The sequence below is a fragment of the Crinia signifera genome, chromosome 1, assembly GCF_055691185.1.
Source record: "Crinia signifera chromosome 1, ASM5569118v1, whole genome shotgun sequence".
Classification (NCBI taxonomy): domain Eukaryota; kingdom Metazoa; phylum Chordata; class Amphibia; order Anura; family Myobatrachidae; genus Crinia; species Crinia signifera.
This window is the reverse complement of record NC_139217.1, coordinates 76,975,988-76,998,250: the sequence shown is the minus strand read 5'-3', so window position 1 is coordinate 76,998,250 and position 22,263 is coordinate 76,975,988. Positions and strand designations below refer to the sequence as shown.

General features: G+C 44.7%; 1 protein-coding gene across 2 annotated transcripts in view; it reads left to right on the top strand.

Moving 5' to 3' along the window:
* Positions 1–22,263, top strand: part of BEND4 (BEN domain containing 4) — a 78,310-nt gene that overhangs the window by 48,578 nt on the left and 7,469 nt on the right. Inside the window, exon 4 of one of the 2 annotated variants that reach the window (XM_083165916.1) lies at positions 14,967–15,207. In XM_083165916.1, the coding sequence (XP_083022042.1) occupies positions 14,967–15,207 (241 nt within the window). The remainder of the gene's footprint in view (positions 1–14,966; positions 15,208–22,263) is intronic. The other variant, XM_083165980.1, reaches the window with a different exon arrangement.

The window sequence follows — 22,263 nt, the reverse complement described above, 5'->3', positions numbered from 1 at the left end:
ATACTAAGCAATATTTCCTTAATTTTTTAGAGGGTGTCAGCCAATCTTCAAATAAAAAGTAATGGTAAGTTACTTAGGTTAAAAATGCATGCAATGGATGAAGATGCGGCGACTAATTGCTTCACTCATAATCATTTATAAATTGTGCCCATATGCACTAGGTTTAAGAGAAATAAAATAAATGCTGGTGTTTAAGAGATATAAAAAAAGTAAATTAATTTATTAATTCAGTGAAACTTTCTTTAAAAACAAAAGATAAAATAAATAAGGACAAAAGGAAAGAGTGCTGATCTTTGATGAGGCAGGAGGCTAGGAATTTCCAATGCGTTTCATCGTTCAAGACTTCGAATCGTTCAGAACGACGAAGCACAATGGGGTTTATTCTAGTTCATTCTTTCTGACAAAATCCTTCTTAGATGGACAAAACCATGTGCACTGCAGGGGGGCAGATGTAACATGTGCAGATAGAATTAGATTTGGGTGAGTTATTTTGTTTCTGTGCAGGGAAAATACTGACTGCTTTATTTTACACTGCAATATAGATCTCACTTTGAAGTAAAACCCCACCCAAATCTAATTCTCTCTGCACAAGTTACAACTGCCCCACCCGCAGTGCACATGGTTTTGTCCATCTAAGAAGGATTTTGTCAGAAAGAATGAACTAGAATAACCCCCTATGTGTCATTCAGTTGGGACATACTGTGTGTGTTCCTACATGAAGAATGGCCTATCCACTGTCATGTAGCGAATTCTGGGCCAAAATGCTCAACTTTTAGTTAATCTTGTGGTATAAAATATTCTAGTAAATGTGAAGAGTGTAAGGCTACACCTTTAGGAGGGCAGGCCTTGTGTATTTGCAGTCAACATGACTTACATCATTTCTGAGGTGGTGGTCAGTTATGAAGAGATATGTTTTGTCAACAGACAAATTGTTGACAAACTACTTGTGGGCAAGGAACAGACAGCATAATCATAAAACACTACTATCCCCATCCCGACAGAGGCCATATCGAGACTGACACCAGACATTCCAAATTTCTGATACTTATGAGCTGCATTGTTTTTTTGCTGTACTTCCAAAATTAAATCAGGCCCTATGTTTGAAAAATGACATTTATCATTTATCATTCGTTCACACTAGCACAAAAATCCAAGTTCCCGACCCTGCTCCTTGGGACTAAGACCTGCTAAATTCCCAGCACTGTAGTGTGATCAGTGCCAGATTAACCACTGGTGGGTGGCAGGCAGCGGGACGGGCAGGGGGTCCCTACAGCGGCTGGGCAGTCAGCGGCGGAGTCCCTGCGGTGGATGGGAACTAGTAGCGCTGCTAGTTCCCAACCGCTGCAGGGACCCCGCTGCAGAGCTGCCCGGATCCTCGCTGCCTGGCCCAGGTACCAGCTGCCTCCTCCAAGTTCATCCATTTAGATATTTTCAAATATATATTTTTTTGAGTTTAGTCCATTTATAAAATCATAAAATGTGTGAATGTTGCTATATTCTCATTAATATGTTACAAAATAATCATAGTTTATTAATACTGTTGAACACGCTTTGATTCTGAAACCATTTAGAGAAATTAAATTTTTTCGAAATACATTTTCCATAACTCAAATAACACTTTCTTTACTACATTTTGTACTATGCTCTGTGTTTTGTGACATGTATGCCCATTATAACGAGTTCCTTCAAATTTGTACTAATTATCTTGGTAAATCAATATACTGTAGCAAATTAATTTTAATAACTACCATGAATGTTTTATGTCAGTGTATTATAAGTAGTGCTCATTGTATTGCTATCTTTCAGAAATGTAGTTTCCAATAATTTATGCAAGATGAGTATAACGTTATACCCACAATTGATGTTAAGTAGCTATAATTATGTGTATCAGGTGATGCTATTAACTTTTGATTGATACCTGTTTATCTAGAGATTGTTCTTAAAATATCAGCATAGAGCATCAGTGGTGTAGTCATTAGCTTTCATGCTTTTTATTTTTCTAGCACGTTTCATTGCTTTATTTACATATTTTATGCATATATTATATACCTAGATTTTTTTTTAGCTCAAATTTAAAATAAGGGTACTTGTTTCCTAGAACGGCCACAATCGTGAGTGATCGTGGCTCTTAATTAAGGGACACGATCCTCACGATGTGGCCGATTTTTTACAATTTTTTCCATTTGATTGACAGAAATCGGGTCAATCGGTCGGTCGCGACCAATTAAAATCGGCCGCGATGCGACCGACCGATTGACCCGATTTTTCCATAGACTTCAATGTTAAAAAATCTTTTAACATTGAAATCGGTCGGTCTTGTGCCATTATAATGGCACAAGATGAGATGGACTTGATTAAGTCCATCTCACATAGGGAAAAATGATAAAAAAGGTGAAATGGGCCAATATGACCCATTTCACATTTTTTATGTGCCCGCCATGACCCCACGATAGACGTGAACCCGAAGCGTGGCGAGCGCAGCGAGCCCGCGAGGGGCGGCGGTGCGCGTCCTCCGACCTTTTCATTTCCCTACTATCCACTAGGGCGTGGAGTGAGAATATAATAGTGTGGCGAGCGCAGCGAGCCACCGAGCCCGAAGCGTGGCGAGCGCAGCGAGCCCCGCGAGGGGACGCGTATACCTGTGAAGTTAGACGCGTCCCCTCGCGGGGCTCGCTGCGCTCGCCACGCTTCGGGCTCGGTGGCTCGCTGCGCTCGCCACACTATTATATTCTCACTCCACGCCCTAGTGGATAGTAGGGGAATGAAAAGGTCGGAGGACGCGCACCGCCGCCCCTCGCGGGCTCGCTGCGCTCGCCACGCTTCGGGTTCACGTCTATCGTGGGGTCTAGCACACTTATTAACATTTGGGGGGGCAATTTAAACAAATCTGGTGTAAAAAAAAAAAAAATCGGGTGAAAAATCGGCAGATCGGATCGGTCGCATCGTATGCGACCAAATCGCATGCGATGCGACCGATCCGATTTTTTATCTTACGACCACAACGATCTAAATCGTTGTGGCCGTTCTAGGAAACAAGTACCAAAATAAGTTGTTGCTTTGATCTCTGACACCATTGAAGGATATGTTCCTCTATATTAACTTATATTTATCTAATAGTGATGTACTAAGCTTTAAAAGTGATAAAATGGAGAGTGATAAACAACCAGCCAATCAGCTCCTACCTACCATGTCACAGAATGTGTTTGAAAATAGTCAGGCAGGAGCTGATTGGCTGGCTGTTTACCACTCTCCATTTTATCACTTTTGAAGCTGAGTGCATCTGGCCCTAATACTGGCTACACACACAAAGGTATTTTTGACCATACAGGAACCGAGTCTGTTGTCACATAAAGGGATATGTAGCAAATTTTCCTGAGATTTAGGAGATGTTGCCAATAGAAACCAGTCATCTTCATAAATTTTTCGATTTTTCTAGATAAATGATATAAGTTGAATGGTTGCTATGGGAACCTTCACTTTTTCTCACTGGAAGGTTTATTACATCTACCCTTAAGCTGGCCGTTTCGTTTATGATTTGGTCATAGGCTTCTGCTTCAGCATACGCATACCTTCTAACATCTGATGGGCGAAAACCGGTACAAATTCGGGAAGGGTGCGTGGCCACTTCAACTGCCCATTTCCTATACTTACAATGGGCAGTTGGAGACCCAAAAAAAGGTACAGGCCATAAAAAAACAGTACTGCCAAAAAGGTACAGTTGGAGGGTATGGAAAGGTAGGAACCACAAGTATAGCTATAGCTGCTGTATAGGGAGTGTGTAAATCTCCTCAGGGAATATATAGATAGCAAAAAAGGTTATACAGCGCTAGGTTTGACTGAATAAGACACACTACCACATGAAAAGATTAATAGCATAATTGTATTAATACAATACATATATCATAAAAACAATTTAATAGAGAATTCTCATTAATAAAAAAGAGGGGGGGGGGTGTGCAATTGCTGATCACTGTTATTATTGGGTGACCAATCATTGATAGAATAAATGCTCCATTAAATAAAAATTGCAACAGTTCATTGCATTGTGGTTTCTTATAGTTACTCGAGTGAGAGGCAGCAAAAGGGTTTGAGTTCCTTACAGATCTGTATAGATAGGGATTGTCCCGGAAAATTGTCCAGTGGGATCCTGATTTGCTCAGAGGCAGAATAGAGAGGCAGTCTGTTTGGTATGTGAATACATTGTTTGGCTGCAGTATGTCTGAGGCTTGTAGGATCCTGGAGGTTGGAATAAACTGGTCCGGTATAAGCTGCAATCAGGTTGGGGTACAATCAAATGCTATATGAGGTTGCAAATGTGGCTTTGGAGCTCAACGCGTTTCATTGCGTTCACACGTCTTCTTCAAGAGCTGGACAGCTCCTGAAGAAGACGTGTGAACACGTTTGTATTTCAATACAGATGGCGTTACTGAGGAACGCTGTTATTACTATTGTGTACTACCATCTTTCAAACAACGCCATTCCAAATTTCAGATTCATACAGTAGTTTTTTTTTTTTCCCACCACAACAATACACCAGCTCTCTCATCCGGAATTGTTGTGGCCAAATTGCATGAATTATACTGTAAATTGTTGTTTTTTTTCCCAGCGAGCCACGCTTTCAGGTTAGGGAACAGAGAGAAGTCACTGGGAGCCAAGTCAGGCGAGTGGATGCGGCAACAATTTATAGCGCAATTCATGCAATTTGGCCGCAACAATTCCAGATAAGGGAACTGGTGCACTGTCGTGGTGGAAAAATAAAGTAACCTATGAATCAATCTGAAATTTGGTTGGCCGTTGTTTGAAAGATGGTAATACCAACTTTACTCAGCAACGCCACCTGTCTTCAAACACAGGTACTTATTGATCCACCCTGGTGTATATATGTACCCACATGTCCATAACTCTTTAATTACTCGGTAACCAAGTTCTTCATTTTATATACTAAATGGAAATATGCACCTTGCTTCATCTGGAAATGATACGGTCTGATTCACTAACGAAGACATAACGAAGCACAGCCTCACTTCAGTTAATTATTATCAAATACATTTTTTTACTGAACGTAGGGAACCAGTTTATATTGAAATGTGTAGAACGTCTATGTGCATTTGTAACATTTTATATTATGTTCTTTAATAACCATGTGGTGATTATTAGTGGTGTGTGTGTGAATGAATGAAATGACCATTAATAAGTTTAAACCTGCAGAAATGTATGTAGCGGCGGGGGCGTGCTATTGGCTGATAATCGCTATGAATGGTATGCGGGTCGCGTTAATTCAAGTACAGTAATTAGTTCCAATGCTGTTAGTTAGCCCTGGAGTTTTCCAGCTCATGTAAATGAAGAAGTGAGAAAGATTGCAGCTTGACACGGTGACATTTGCTTAATGCTGCAAACTTAAATTAATATACTTTGCATTTACATCAAGCTTTTTAGAAGGTTCAACGACGCGGTTCTGTTTGTTTGAACATTTCTTTTTTTTCCTCTCTTTAATTACTCCTACTGTAAGTGAACGTCACATTTTATACTACTTAATGCTAATTAAGGATGCTGCTGATAAAACATCATCTGTGTATTGTGTGGCTGTCATCCGTCATAAAGACGGCTCTTTCATCAGACACATCCCAGGCTCTTGACATGTTAATAAAGGAACAGAAAGGTTACAGGTTATATTTAAATGATGTTCTCAGTCACTGGATTATTGACACTTTTGCTCCTACCTGCTAAAGTGCAATTTATAAATAACGGCTTTCTCAAAGGTGTTCATTATACCTCATTGGGTCTCGTTATGGAAAATGCAAATGTGATTCAAATGTGTCAGCCCATAGAATGAGCAATTACTTGTTCATTTCAGTGTAATAGTGTGCTTGTGACTGTCCTGAGTACATGCATTGCAGTCACAGAGCCAATGTTCTGTTGTGACCTTATGTTTAACATAGGCCCTTATTCTGGTTGGTGCGGCCAGAGCCGCACACGGGGCTCCGGCCGCACAAACCAATCCCCGCCCACGAGACGGATCGCCACGGCCGTCCGTACACGGACGGCTGGCGATCCGCATAAAAATGGTGGAGGCGTACGCCTCCACCATGGTGGGAGCTGCCCCCTGCATTCGATGGTCGTCGACCATCGAAGGCAGGTCCGCACGCCCCAGCAGCTCCCGCAAGCTGAGACCACACGGACAATCGTCCGTGTGCTAGCTTGTATGGGGGCTGAGAGCTGACATCCGGCGACGTCAGCTTTCCGCCCCCATGAGTTGCGTCATACCCTCATTACCATGCATACGCCCCGCGTTTGCATGGGAACGCCCATGAAACGCGGGGCGTACACATAGGGAAATGAGGGTATGAAGCCCCTCACGCCCCTATACGCCCCCTTTGCGGCGGACGAAATACGTCTGCGGCGAAGGGGGCTGCACATGCGCAGATTGACCTCTGCGCATGTGCAGAATAAAAACATCGGCGGTACGGCCGCACGCGGGCCGTACCGTCCGAACCAGAATAAGGGCCATAATTAGGCAATAGAACACATGAGGGGTGAGAGGTTAAATGAGTGTCATATATATATACTTGTAAGCCCGCTCGAAGCAAGTGCTTCCACAGCTAGTAGATGTAGTTTCACTTGCTGCCAACAGATGGCAGTGTTTCGGAGCCACACTGACATTAGACATATATAATAATCTATATATATATATATATATATATATATATATATATATATATATATATATATATATATACCAGTGATGAAGTCATTGCCCAGAGACAATGGGTGACATGTAATAGGATGGGATTTTCTGACTTTTAGCCAATAAACGACCGAATTTGCCTGATTTGTGTAATTCGCACATATAATAGGGTGCACATTGCGGTATAATTCACACTTTTTGCTGGTGAATTTGCATTTTTTGTCCGCTCGGAAAATTTGCACACTTCAAATCGCATCCATATGTTCTCCCTTTATAAAGTATAGAGTTCGCAAATTTTATAGGGTGCAATTTTTGCTAAATGATACCAAAATTTGCATACAAAATAGACCAGTTTCAGACCCGCAATTTTGACAGAACCCTGTTGACAGGGCTGGTTTCAGAAATACTGAAATACTTTTTTGAACCATGACTGGCTCAATAAGTCCGGGGCTGGTTTGGCCCAGGTAGGGGGTCCCCACAATGTTTTTTTTTTAATTATGACCAAAAACCACACATTACTATGTGTAAAAAATCTCACATGTATAAAAGAAATTGCACATTTCCGTGACAAAAAAATCGCCATAAATCGAATGCAAATTTAATTTCTACCCGAAAAACATTGGAACCTTACCAACAATAGAATCCTATTACATGTCACCCCAGATTATTTTTTTGGGGGGGGGGGGGGGGGGGGGTGTAGGAATGGTGGTAGGTAGGCTAGAAGTATAGGGTAAAGTAGTCAGTTGTCATTGTACTGTTTTATTTGTACTCCAGTAAGAGCAGCTGTACGGACGCCATGCCTCTGAAGAATTTATGCCTTATAGTATACATTAAAAATGCATTGTGTTTACTCAGCCTAATAGGTAAATCTTGCTGATTAAAATTTCTTCTACATTTGCAGTGAGTAAATAGAACCAATCTTATTTGAGCAAAAAAATTACTGCAGGTAAATGGTTACTGGATCAGGAGGGAGATCCACTTCTGTTTCCGAGTACCTGAGCAGTAGACATAACAAATGATCGACCTGATTCTGATTCGCCATCAGCAGCATCTATAGCAAATGCTGCTACAATCTTATTCCCTTGTGTACATCCATGTGGCTGAATGTGCAAGGTCTAAGACACCCACTGTTAGCATCCATATGTGCTGTAACACTGATTAGTGCATACTTAGACACAAGGGCTGGCTGGCAACTTTTAGCCTGGGGGGCAAGTCCAGAGCACTGGCCCATAAGTAACATTGCATCGTTAAATGCACAGACTGGTCCCCCTGCATAATAACAGGACACCACAGGCTGCTCTCCCTGTATAATAATACCAGGACACCACAGGCTGCTCCCCTTGTGTAATAATACCAGGACACCACAGGCTGCTCCCCCTGCATAATAATACCAGGACCCCACAGTCTGCTCCCCCTGTATAATATTACCAGGACCCCACAGGCTGCTCTCCCTGTATAATAATACCAGGACCCCACAGGCTGCTCCCGCTGTATAATATTACCAGGACCCCACAGGCTGCTCCCCTTGTATAATGTTGGCAGGACACCACAGGCTGCTCCCCCTGCATAATAATACCATCACCACACAGGCTGCTCCCCCTGTATAATATTACCAGGACCCCACAGGCTGCTTCCCCTGTATAATATTACCAGGACACCACAGGCTGCTCCCCCTGCATAATACCAGGAGGACACCACAGGCTGCTCCCCCTGTATAATATTACCAGGACTCCACAGGCTGCTCCCCCTGCATAATACCAGGAGGACACCACAGGCTGCTCCCCCTGCATAATAACAGGAGGACACCACAGGCTGCGCCCCCTGCATAATAACAGGAGGACACCACAGGCTGCGCCCCCTGCATAATAACAGGAGGAAACGATAGGCAGGGAACGGCAGAAATATTATATATTTGTGTTTGTCATTTAGATCATAAGTCACCTGAGCCTGGTGGGGTATCTCTCAATTCTCTGTGCTGCCTTTCTCCGGTCTCTGGGTCTGTGCTGCGGCTCCCGCCCATAGTTGCCTACCCTCCTGCATTCTGCAGGAGACTCCCTGAAATAGCAGCAATCTCCCTCTCTCCCTCATTAGTCTAGCAATCTCCCTCATTTCACCTAGCCCACATTACACTGTTACATTTTTGGGTAAAAAAAGGAATGAGAGATAGATACATTTACATTGAATCATCAGCACCGTTTCCCAGCACTTTACCAAGTATAGTAGCTCTTACTAACTGCTTTGAGGCTCATCTACATTTGGATATGAGTAATTTTACAAGATTCCTCTCAGATGTAGCAGTACACACCCACGCTTCTAGGTGCCACGTTCACAATCTCTTTTCACAATCTCTTCATATATGGAACTACACACGCCCTTTGGGTGGAGCATGACACGCCCCCTCAATGGGGCGCTGTGCAAAATTCTATTTACAACTATAATCTCCCTGAAACTAGTTTTCAAAAGTAGGCAAGTATGCTCCCGCCTCTCTGCCCTTTCCTGAGCCTTGGCCACCTCATCCTCCGACCACCGGCTCTTCCTTCCACGTCAGACGTACGGGTGGGCGGTATCACCTGAGTGACAGTCACTGGATGCGGAACTTAATTTATAACACGCAGCCCTCCCCTAGTTATTGCCCTGGACATGTCCTTAGTGAGGGAGACCGGCAGCCATGTTACTGTAGCCGCGGCCATGTTCTGAAAGCCACGGCCGTTGCTGCAGCAGTAACTGGACAATACGCTGGATCACAGGCGGCCCCGCAGCAGTAACTTATAAAGCGGCCCGGGGGGCATATGGCACCCTGCCCAGCCCGCCCCTGCTTAGACACCATCATCAGTCTCATCAGCAAAACTTGCAGCAGCCCTATAGCAGGTGCAGTTTCTCTGCCTGACCACACTCTCTTATGTGTGAGGCTGGTTACACAGCTGCTTGCACTGATATGCTCCTCCCATAACACTTCAACTGAATGAACCCTTTTTTTTCATGCACCTCCCAGTGGCTGCCCAGAAAACACCCATCAGTCCTCCACCACATCCCTGATTACACTTTGTGGGAAATATACTAAGGTCGAAGAATACGGCCGATGCCGGATATGACTGCATACGACCAGCATCAGCCGCATTTTTTGGGAAAATCCAACTCGTAAATAGGGCAAATTTACTAATCTGCCTTATTTACGGGATTCGTATTTCCCGATGGCGAACAAATCCCTCAATCTGCAGACCTGCGAATTGCCACGGCTGACTGTCATGGGTCGGGGCTTGGTGACATCAGCCTTATCCCGCCCATTGACAGGGTTGTCCCGCCCAGTTTCACTCCTCTCTGGGGGCCTTATTCTGGTTGGTGCGGCCGGATCCGAATATGCGGCCAGGACCGAGCGTCCTAAACCCCGCATTTCGTACGGATCGCTCACTGCGTCCGAATGCGGTAAGCCGTTGACCGCACGGAGCACGAGTGGATTTCTCAGGTATACACCTCTTCAATCTCTGGGAACCTCCCCCATCATGCGATGGTCGCAGACCATCGAATGCAGGCCCGAGAGGTCAGGCAGCACCCGCGTGCTCAGACCACTCAGGCATTTCTCCGTGCAAAAGCAGGGATCTGGGCGGGCAGCTGACATCCGGTAATGTCATATGTCCGCCCCCCTACACGTGCGTCACGGCCGCATTACCATACGTACGCCCAGCGTTTTCATGGGAACACATATGGTAATGAGCCCAAACAGCCCTTCACGCCCCTCTCCTCCCCCTGTTCGTAGTGTAAACAATTCATGCGGAATTTGGACGTATGTCCCTTTCGCACATGCGCAGATATGCCTCTGCACATGCGCAAACACAAAACATCGGCGGAACGAACACATGCGGACATATCCGCACCAACCAGAATAACCTCCTGGGTTTCTCCTGGAGAGGAGCGAAAAAAGTAGGCAGGTATGCTGTAAGATCCTTGTTTATGTCTATGAACTTATAGAGCAAATGGAGGGGGAATTGACACCATGCGCTGCTAAGTGGATATATGTGATTGCCTTGCTGAATAAAAATGCAAACTGGACACACTGTATAAATTTATAAAAGGCAACATGCAAAGATACAATTTAATAAAATATAAAAACAAATACATATATTGCAATTATAGCAGAACTGTAGTAATTAAACTAAGCATGTTTATATACTACTCCATGAATTTATAATATATTTATCCAGTGCAATTTCACTATTAAACGTGAGTGTTAATTATTTTGCCAAGCTGATTCAAAGCACCAATGTGCAATAGTTCTCAGATAGTCTTATGGTACTAAAAAGGCAGTTGATTCAGATAAAGAGTGCCCAAATTAGCATGTATGCAGTCCACGCAGATGGATCCGTGGGCCCGTCGGTGCAAGTGAGCACAGCGTATTTAGAAATGCTTTGGAAATATCTCACCCTTTTTAGTTGTTTTTGAGGTTGTGGTTTGCAGGGAGCCCGATGTATGGGTGCTCAACCCCGTCCAATAAGTAGTGCTGAGTCTCTGTTTTGTGCGCCCAGGGTGGTGAGGCGGCTTTGAAGCCGCAAGATGGAGCTATTAGCGGCTGTAGCTGGGGAGTGAATAGCCGGCAGGAAGGCACAGCGGCTTGGCGGCTGAGTGTCTGCACATGGAGTGGAGTGCAGGGATGAATCAGCTGTTAGGTTTCAGACAAGGAGTAGTAACGTGCAGCAGAGGTACGTCAACGCACTTCATTTCTGTGACAACCGGAAACTTTCTCAAGACGATCCGTCTTGAGAAAGTTTCCAGTTGTCACGGAAATGAAAGGCATTGACTCAGCAAATCAAGTAGTTCAAACCATAGAGGTCTAAGACCACGGTGAATATGGGAAGTGCAATGTCCACAAAAAAATGACTGTAAAGGTAAAAATTTTAAATGGGTATATGCTGTAGAACATTAAATATCTATATGCAAAACAGTGATGACCTTTCTGAGCGCTCTGGGGTGGGGCAGCCTGGTCAGTGCATGGGGGTGTGGCTAAGTGGGAACATGTGCTGGTGGGGGCGTGGTTACAAATGTGTGTCATTGGGGCTCTGCCCCTGCTACACAGTGCCATCAGGTCCCCTTTGGCATTCCCACTTGTGCTCATAAGTTGACATCCAACTAGGGGTAGGGTTGTGGCTGCGTATGGTGTAGGGGGTTCGAAAGAATGCGGGAGACTTGACCACCTTTCTGGAGAGGCGCAAGGGCCAACAGGTTTTCAGGATCCTCCAGGCTATGCTGGGATTGTAGGCAAGCATGATACAAAATCTTCAAAAGTTACTAGAAAAATTGATTGATTAATAAAAAGTAAATTTTCCTCTTTATTATTATTATTATTATTTATGTTCTTGTTATGCACTTCAGTTGTAAAGAAAACTGATGTCTTTCAAAAGATTAATTTGGAGCATTTCCTTCTCGTCTGTTTATGGAATGTTTCAATCCTGTATAATTACTTTTTATCTTTATTGTTGGGGTTATGGTGTCACGCTGCCCATGAACCCTGCATGCAGCATGTAAATGGCTCCATATTTATTTTAGTCACAGCGTGACATGTTGTTCACAAACACACAGGAAAATCATTACAAGAATGTCGTTAGTAGGCAACATTTCCAGCCACTTGCCCTCTAATTAATTGATTCTCATTTTCGCTTTCTCTTCTAAAGTGTTCTCACTCCTCCTAACGGTTCTCAGTCTTTTCTTATGGGTTGTATTCTGGAAATGTTACTTGCAATTTGTTCTTTACAGATTATAATCTAAAGTAGAAATTGTGTTTTAACGGGTACAGGTTGTCTCCCATATCCAAAAATCCCATATCCAAAACTCTATTTTGTGCACGACTGAGAAAGTGACACCGTTTCATTCTGTTAATTCAATGTACACAAACTTTGTTTCATACATAAAATTATGAAATATATATATATATACAAATGGATAGTTATATGAGAGCTGAATGTACAATACCATACAAAGACCAGCAATAAACCTCGTCATGACAAAGGGGTTACATGATTGCACCAAAGTCCAAACACTTCCAATGGCTGTTACGCCCTTCTCAGCATAAGAATTCCTCCTGGGTCTAAGAGGTTGCAATCTAGAGAAACAAATGTACGAAGGGGCGCTTCATGGTGCACTAAGAGTATTTAATGATACTTTTAAGAATGTGCTCCTGACATTTCTGTTATTCGCCCCAGTGGTCATGCTTCAGTGAACTTGTGTACAGTATTGTTTCCCAGAAGTCTATGTGGTCAGGAAAGCCCATATTGCCTCCCAATTAATAAATGAACAGACAGTGATGGATGTACAATATAATCTGCTATAGCATAATAGCATAAAGATGTGTCAGCATACACATATCCTCCTTGCCCTACAAGTCCTGCAGGCATTTTGTATGCAGACAAAGACGTGGTCGCACAAAGAAAATAGGTATGCTGCATATCATTTTAATCAGCAGATGCTGCTTGTGCATCCTATTCGCACTCTTTTTGGTAATAAGGCACATTTTAACTGAAAAAGTTGAAGGCAAAGATGTTCTGCACTACTGAGTCACACCATGACGTGGTGCGACTGAAGGGCTATTTAACGTGCAAGCAGGATAGATGTATGTAGGCACATTTGTAGCACAAATTCACTGTGGCTAACATAGAAAGACCTGTTTGAAATTGCTATAAGTATCGCTGGCATAAAACTTATGCTAGTATTCATGCAAACTGGGCATTTCCATCCATCAGACTGTATAGGAGTCCCTTCAATTCAGTGTGCAGGGAATAGCAATGGGAAGAAGGTCCCAGTGCTATTCCATTCGGCTTGCTGTTTGTTAAGCTTGACAGAAGGATCTCTTCTCGCACCCTTCCAGGAGTTCCAGCAGAGATAAAACTGATCTACTGCTGCAGTGCTTTTTGTGGCCCTTAGCACGGCGCAAACAGCATAGTGGCAGGCAAATAAGTGGAAGAATGTTGGTTCTTGAGACTAACACCAGGTGCTATTTACTGTGTGCCGAATCGAACTGACCCCATGGTGACTTGTGTAATCCTGATGGTTTGCACACTTATTACGCAGTGTTGTCACTATTCTTTACAATAAAACTTAATTTAATAAGTATTTGATGTTTGTGTATTTTATTTTATGTTTATTTGACAGTTGTCTCATTCAGTAGCTATACTGGTAGTAGTAGTATGTTTATTTATAAGGCGCCACAAAGTGTCCGCAGCGCCGTACATAGCAAACAAAAAGCAAATTACAAGGTAACGTACAGGGTGTGTTGATAAAATTCAGCATAAATAGGGGTATAGCTGGTAGAACTAAAATCAGCATCAGTTCAGAAGTAGGTATCGAAATTGTCGAGGAGACTGAAGATGAAGTAGAGGAAGGGAAGAACAGGACAGGGGCACAGGTGAGGTAAAGAGGTAGGGTGAGTATATGAGGAAGGAGGGCCCTACTCATAAGAGTTAACATACTAAAAGGAGCTGGGTGCACAAATGAAAAACAATAGGATAAGTAGGAACGGATGGAGGGGTAGGGTAGGCAGGATAGGAGGGGCGAAAGAGGTTAGGAGGAGGAGGGATAGGCTACTCGGAAGAAGTGGGTTTTGAGGGAGCGCTTGAAGGAGGTAAGGGAATCAGAAAGCCTGATACTGGTTAATTTTACCTAGAATTTCCGAGCATGCATTTTTACATTTATCTCGCAGGGTTTTATCTGAGATGTATCTGGGCATCAAAGACATCGAGGCTGATTCATCAATGAATTTTACCATAAAATGAATGAATAAACCAGCCCCTGCAGTATGTCATAGTTCTCCTGCTGTTACTGAAAAGCAGTAATAAACGTATTCCAGTATATAGTACTCAGCTGTGGTCCTGCATAACAGAGTCTTTCTGAAGACATACTGTACAGCATAGTATATATACAATTGATAAACTAGACACCCATTATTATGAATGAGGACAAAGATATAACAGAGCTGATGTAGCTAAGGAGCATAAAAGCAGTTGGCCATCATGAAAATACTGTGACCAAATGGGCCTATTTTTAATGTTCTATGGGGAACACTCGGGGGTAGAATACGGTACCCCAACCTTGCCGAATCTCCTGCGCACCATTGGCTGGGAGGTCTTGGTGTTCTAACAGTCACCACAGCGCATTGCAGTTGCTCATTGGTTACTGCTGTTTAGGTTGTTAAGCAAGCTCTCTGTGCCCCTCACTCCTCTCTCTCTCTCTCTCTCTCTCTCTCTCTCTCTCTTTCAATCAATCAATCAATAATTCCTATATGTTTTTCACTTTGCAGGGCAGCAAACAGCTTTTGAACAACTACCCGGTGTTCATCACTAGTAAACAATGGGACGAGGCAGTCAACTCCTCCAAGAAAGACGGAAGGCGGCTTCTCCGATATCTCATAAGATTTGTTTTTACAACAGATGAGCTTAAATATTCATGTGGCCTTGGGAAAAGGAAAAGGTCAGTGCAGTCAGGAGACTCGGGTCCTGAAAGACGCCCTCTGGATCCTGTTAAAGTTACATGTCTCAGAGGTACTGCACCTTCTCACTCAGTGTCACTCGTCTTCTGTTCCCTACCTGCTGTCACCTCCTTGCTTTCTCTTACAGGCTTCCTGCTACACTCGGCCCTTGTGGGTTTTATCATTGTGTTATTTCTTCATGTACATGCTCTGTGTACCCTGAAAAATGCGGGAGATACTTCTATGTGCACTAGGGTATACAGGGAGATTTATTACACCATCTAAACAAGTGGATGCTCATGGCAACCAATTAGATTCATGCTATTTATCTAGTACATTCTGGAAAATGATAGTCAGTCAGATACTCTATATCTCAATGCTAAATAATGATTTAGAAAACCAATACTCATTTATGCTTAGACATTTGATCTACAGATGGAGCCAGCCTCATCTAGCCATCTCTGGATAGCCATGGGGAGCCATGCTGAGCCAAGGCCTATTGTTCTCAGCTGCAATACAATACATAGAACAATACAGTAGGGGATCAGCAGAGTAATCCCATTATTCACTTAATCCTATTAAAGGACTAGATGAGGATGGCTCCATCTGTATATTCACTGTGCAGGCCAGACATGTAAATGAGGGATACTGTGCAGTATGTAAATTGTACATCCCTCGTGCACTGTTTCCAGGTAACCCCAAGCAGCGGTGAGACTACATAACAGGGACCCGATGGTGCCTGTATACAACAGACCCCTCAGTCCTTCCGCCTTCTTCCCAGAGATTCTCGGGAACATGGCGCTTGTGCACAATATAAGAATGGCTATGGCTCAGTGACAGTGTTTGCTGTCACTGGATGGCGCCATATCGCCAAAGATTTTGTTTTTGAAGATCTTTGGGAAGATGGCGCAGCAAAGGAGGAGGGACTACTTGAAGCTACAAGGTAGGTATACTCTGGGTGCATGGTGTGCAGTGTGTGCCCACTGGACCCATTATAAATATGCCTATGTTACTTACAAACATGTCCTTATACATCCAACCTCAATACGCCATGCAGTACAACATGCCTGGTGCGAGTGAGCCACCAGGTCCTGTGCAGCTCTGCTAATGTTGGGCATTTAAAAAAAAAATGCATCTCAATAGTAGAGATGTGCAGACTCGGATTCCGGAGATCCGAGCCCCCACGGACGTCATCATTCCAAGCCCGGTTCCGAGCAGCGCTCGGAGATTCCCGCCTGACTCGGGTCTGTCCGCGTGGTCAGAACGTCATCTCTCGGCGCCGGATTTCGCGAGGCTTTAAAAGCGGCTGCTGTGCCCGCCATCTTCACTCCAGTCTAGTAGTGGGTTGGGAGAGGGTGTGTTGGTGCTGCTGGGGCTTAAACTTGAGCTTGACCTTGAACGCAATACTTTTTAATCGCTGGTGCTGTCTCTCAGTGCTGCTGTGTAGTCTAACTGTGTACTTGTAGTACTACTGTCTCCTCTGTGCGGTCTACCTCTGGTGTGCTGTGCTGTAATTAATTATTTTATTCACTGGGGCTGTCTCCCTCAGCGCTGCTGTGTACTCTGTTCTCCTCTCTGCTTAGGAGAACAGTCTAACTGTGTAACTGTAGTACTACTGTCTCCTCTGTGCTGGGGCCTACCTCTGGTGCTGTGCTGTGCCTGTAATATTATATTATATATTAATAATTAATTAATTATATATATATATATATATATATATATATATATATATATATATATATAGTCCACTGGTGCTGCCTGCACTGAATCTGTCAGTATTATTTAGTTACTCAGTCCACTGTTGCCACTGGCAGTGCTACTGCCTACCTAGTGTACCTACCTAGTACATACTAGGCTGCTATATCTAATTTAATTAAAAAATAATACTTGTGCTGTGTGGGACTGTAAAAAATAATTCCATGCTGCTGGTGCACTGACGTGTGCCACTGAGTTCCACTGCCAAGCAGTACCTAATATAAAATTAATTATTATATAAATTCTGCTGGTGTACTGCATAAAGCTTCTGGTGGTGTGTAATATAATAACTACCTTTTGTGGTGACCACTGGCAGTGCTACTGCCTGCCTGCCTACCTACCTAGTAGTTTATTTTCTCTACCTACTAGGCTGCTATATTATTAATAATTCATTGAATTATATATAGTCCACTGGTGCTGCCTGCCTGCCTGCACAGAATACTGTGAATAGAGGTTGCCAGTATTATTTACTCAGTCCACTGTTGCCACTGGCAGTGTTACTGCCTAAGTGTACCTACCTAGTAGTACAAGTACATACTAGGTTGCTATATCTAATTCAATAAAAAAAAAATACTTGTGCTGTGTTGGACTGTAAAAAATAATTCCATGCTGCTTGTGCACTGACGTGTGCCACTGAGTGCCACTGCCAAGCAGTACCTAATAATAAAATTAATTATTATAAATTCTGCTGGTGCACAATACTAGTATTGCTGACGTATCTACCTGTCTTGTGCCTATTACTGTCTTATCTACCTGTCTGGTGCCTAGTACTGCCATATCTACCGTCTGGTCTGGGGCTCACTGCCTAATACTGGAGTATCTACCTGTCTGGTCTGGGGCTCACTGCCTAATACTGCCGTATCTACCGTCTGGTCTGGGGCTCACTGCCTAATACTGCCGTATCTATCTGTCTGGTGCCTAGTACTGCTGTATCAACCGCTGCAGTGCCACTCTTACATGAGCCACGTGTTTGTGCCGCACACTTGTGTGGCTTAGCATAGTTATCCAGCTACCTCGGTGCAACCTTTTGCCCTAAAAACAATATTGTGAGGTGTGAGGTGTTCAGAATAGACTAGAAATGAGTGGAAATGAATGTAATTGAGGTTAATATAGCGTAGGAGCAAAAAAAACCCTCCAAATTCTGCGATTTTAACAGTTTTTATGCATTTTTAACAAAAAAATCAGAACCCAAAACCCAAGAAATCCAAACACAAAACACTTAGGAGGTGTTTTGCCAAAACCCATTAGAACCCAAAACCTCAAGGTAATCAGAACCCAAAACCCGAAAAGTGGCCGGTGCACATCCCTACTCAATAGGAACACAATGTGACTAGGATGTACGGGGAGACTGAGCTGATTAATTTGATTTATGACACTTGTATATTGTGTATAACTGAGGGGATGTAAGAAGGGTCTTAAAGGGGAGATGCAGTATCAGCGCCATTATGTGTGCTGATACCGCGTCTTCCTCCATGTATGAAAGAGGAGAAATGGTCTCCTGTCATTATCAGTTCTGCTATCTACAAGATAATGTGCCAATAATTGGGGCAATGTACAGTATGAATAATCTCTTGCACGTTGAGACAGTGCAGTCCCTGTCTGTGATGGCGGCTGGCTCTGGGCTACACAGGAGATCTTGCGATAATAGTGAGATCTTACCCATGCCCAGTGTGGCGAGCCCAGCGAGCCACCAAGTCCGAAGCGTGGTGTGCGCAGCAAGCCCCGCAAGGGAACGCGGATTACTTGACATGTATTCCACGTGCATTCGCCAAGCTTCGGGGTCGGTGGCTCGCTGCGCTCGCCACACTTTATAAAAACAACTCCACACTGACTTGGATAGTGAGGGTATGACCAGATCGGGAGGACGCATACCGCGTCCGCTCACGGGGCTCGCTATGCTTTGGGCTGGCGTGGATAGTGGGGGTGTTTCCGGAACACATTCACACCTGTCATGTCAGGCAGGTTAAAATGGTCAGTGGTTCCCACACAATGTATTAAGCGCTGACTGACTACGCTAAATGCATAGTGCTGACTGACTACGCTAACTACGTAAGCTCTGGCTGGCCACGAACGGACGGGAATACGACGCTAATACTGACGGATGCCTGACTGACTACGCTATCTACGTAAGTTCTGGCTCGCCGTGAACGGGCGGGAACACTACGCTGATACTGAGAGGGACGCTGACTATGCTGGCTGCAGGTGTCAGGCGCCGGAGGTGCGCTCTGGCAGGGAAGGGGTGCACAGCCGCCCGGCAGCGTAGCGCCTGGTTGCTCAGCAACCAGAGACGCTAGCTGTCTTCAAGCCAGGACGCAACCTCCGGCGGAAGCCGTCGGGGTTGCCCGGCAACGGAGGACGCCGGCAACAGGCGGCGGAAGTGTCTCTCCCCGCTCTGGCGTTGCTGGGCAGCGTGCAAGACGCTGTCCAGCGCGCGCTATCCCGGCTGGGGGTAATTAGGTTCATCTGCCTATTGGTCACACTCCCTTTTTAAAGGGAGTCAGTCCAGCCAGACCCCCGCCGGTGATAGCTTCTGATATGCTGTCATCTGCCTGATCCCTTCGGCTCCAGCGTTCTGCCTGTCTGTCATCTCTGCTGCTGCACAGATACCTCCTTGGCTGTCAGTCTGTTCCACAGTAAGTTCCCCTTTTAGGGGATCTGGTTCCTTACCTCTTTCAAGTTGCCCTCCTGGGCATTTCTTTATATTTGGTTTATATTACCCTCTGTTCTGGTCTTTAGAGGGTTCTCCAGCAATTGCTGGGTCTTGTTTCAGTTCCCCCTACCTGGGGATTGCCAGTAGGGGTTTGCTTTAGTGTTCCGTGTTTGTACGTTACGTCTTGTTGTGTGCTTTTGGTGTGGTGTATTTTTTCTTGTGTATGCGACGCGGTCGCAGTGGGTGGCGACTAGGTCGCTGGCGCTTTTAGCCGCGTTAGCTAGTTACGGCAAGTTGCCTTTTTCCCTTAATTTCAGTGAGGGTCCTTTTAGTTAGATTATCCTTTTGGCCGTACCCTGAGGGGGTCTCCGGTTCCTTGTATTTACATAACACCTGGCTGCACCGGAGCTAGGGCGGGCTTAACTCGCCCTCCCAAACGTGGCGGCTACAGGCGAAGCCTAGCTCCTGCAGGAACCGGTCACCCAACTCTGGGGGCCAACAGAGTGAGCGTAGGACTCCGCCGTGGCTGTCCTGAACAGCAGTCCCGGCTGCGGGTGTATACCCAAAACCTAACATTATCACCGGCCCTAAACAAACAAAAGGGATCAGTCAGGTAATTGGGTGTCACCCTTCAGGGACCCCTAGTTGGTAGTCATGAATCCTTCTGCCCCAACCTCGCCTCAGGCGTTTGCTAACCAGCTCCAGGGCCTTACCCAAATGGTCCAGGACTTATCATTGCGAGTAAAATCTCAGGAAGATGCGGTTCGTGGTTCACCAGTAATGGGTCCTGAACCGAAGGTGAACCTTCCTGACCGGTTCTCTGGGAACCGTAAAGATTTTTTTAATTTTCGTGAAAGTTGTAAACTTTACTTTCGGCTTAAGCCACAGTCTTCAGGGTCGGAGCGACAACAAATAGGGCTGATAATTTCATTACTTCAGGGTGACCCGCAAACATGGGCCTTTGGGCTCAAACCTGAAGATCCAGCTCTCCGGTCAGTTGATGCCTTCTTCAAATCCCTTGGTTTATTATATGATGACCCAGATAGAGAAGCCTCGGCCGAAAGCCATTTACGTGCTTTGAGGCAGGGTAGGAACCCTGCAGAGGCATATTGTACTGAGTTCCGTCATTGGTCCAACGACTGTGGGTGGAATGACCCAGCTCTTCGGAGCCAGTTTCGGCAGGGGTTATCAGATGCTATCAAGGATAGCTTAATTTAATATCCCGCCCCTGAGAACCTCGACAAACTTATGGAATTGTCCATAAAAATAGATCGACGTCTCAGGGAACGGAAGTCTGAGAGAAGTACTGGACTCCGGCCGACCTCAATCAGCTACATTCCACCCGAGGATGAGGAAGAACCCATGCAAATGGGGGCCTTCCGCATATCCTCGGATGAAAGGGCACGAAGGATGAGTTTAGGTCTCTGCCTTTATTGCGGCAATAAGGGTCATGTCTTACGTTCTTGCCCGAATAAGTCGGGAAATGCCCGGGCCAAGTGAACATTGAGGGGGTTCACTTTGGTCATCAACTCATCTCCTCTCATAATGCGTTACTAGTACCGGCGGAAATTCGGTTTGGTGGGATTAATGCTCCAGTATCTGCTTTCATCGATAGTGGGGCTGCCGGGAACTTTCTAGACCTCATGTTTGCTAAGAAAATCGGGATTCCCCAATTAACACTTGATAAAATCCTTGTCATGCGGGGTCTGGATGGTAGCCCTCTTGCTAATGGGATGATATCTCACCAGACACCTCCATTACGGTTAGGTGTTGGCATCTTTCATGAGGAAACCATTTCTTTTTATTTAACTTCCTGCTCCGCAGTACCGTTAGTTTTGGGACACCCCTGGCTAAAAGATCACAACCCTCAAATTGATTGGCCAGCTGGAGAGATCGCCCGTTGGGGAAATCAGTGTTCAGGTACTTGTTTGGTTCACCCTATGTTAGTGGCAGCCACGTCACTAGAAGGGGTTCCTGCCAGCTATTCCGACTTCACTGACGTCTTCTCCAAAGGCAAGGCTGATGAACTTCCACCTCACCGTCCATATGACTGCGCTATAGACTTGATACCTGATGCGCAGTATCCCAAGGCGCGGCTTTATTCCCTCTCAGGGCCTGAGACCCGGTCTATGGACGAGTATATTCAAGAAAATCTGGCCAAAGGTTTTATTAGACCCTCAAAGTCCCCATTGAGTGCAGGTTTTTTTTTTGTGGCCAAAAAAGACGGGTCATTGAGACCCTGCATTGACTACAGGGCGCTCAACAAGATCACAATTAAAAACACTTATCCGTTACCTCTCATTTCAGTCCTGTTCGACCAGCTTCGCTCTGCAAAGATCTTTTCGAAAATTGATCTTCGTGGAGCATACAATCTGGTCCGTATCAAAGCGGGAGACGAATGGAAGACGGCCTTTAGTACCCAAACAGGGCATTATGAATACTTGGTCATGCCCTTCGGGTTATCTAATGCGCCTGCAGTCTTCCAAGACTTTATCAACGATGTCCTCAGGGACTTTTTGGGGAGGTTTGCCGTTGTTTACTTAGATGACATCTTAATTTACTCCAGTTCTCTGAGGGAACATCGTAAGCAAGTTCGTCAGGTTCTTCAAAAACTCAGGGAAAACCACCTCTTTGCCAAACCAGAGAAATGTGAGTTTGAAGTTCCTGAAGTATCCTTTTTAGGATATGTGATCTCAGCAGATGGATTCCATATGGAACCAAAAA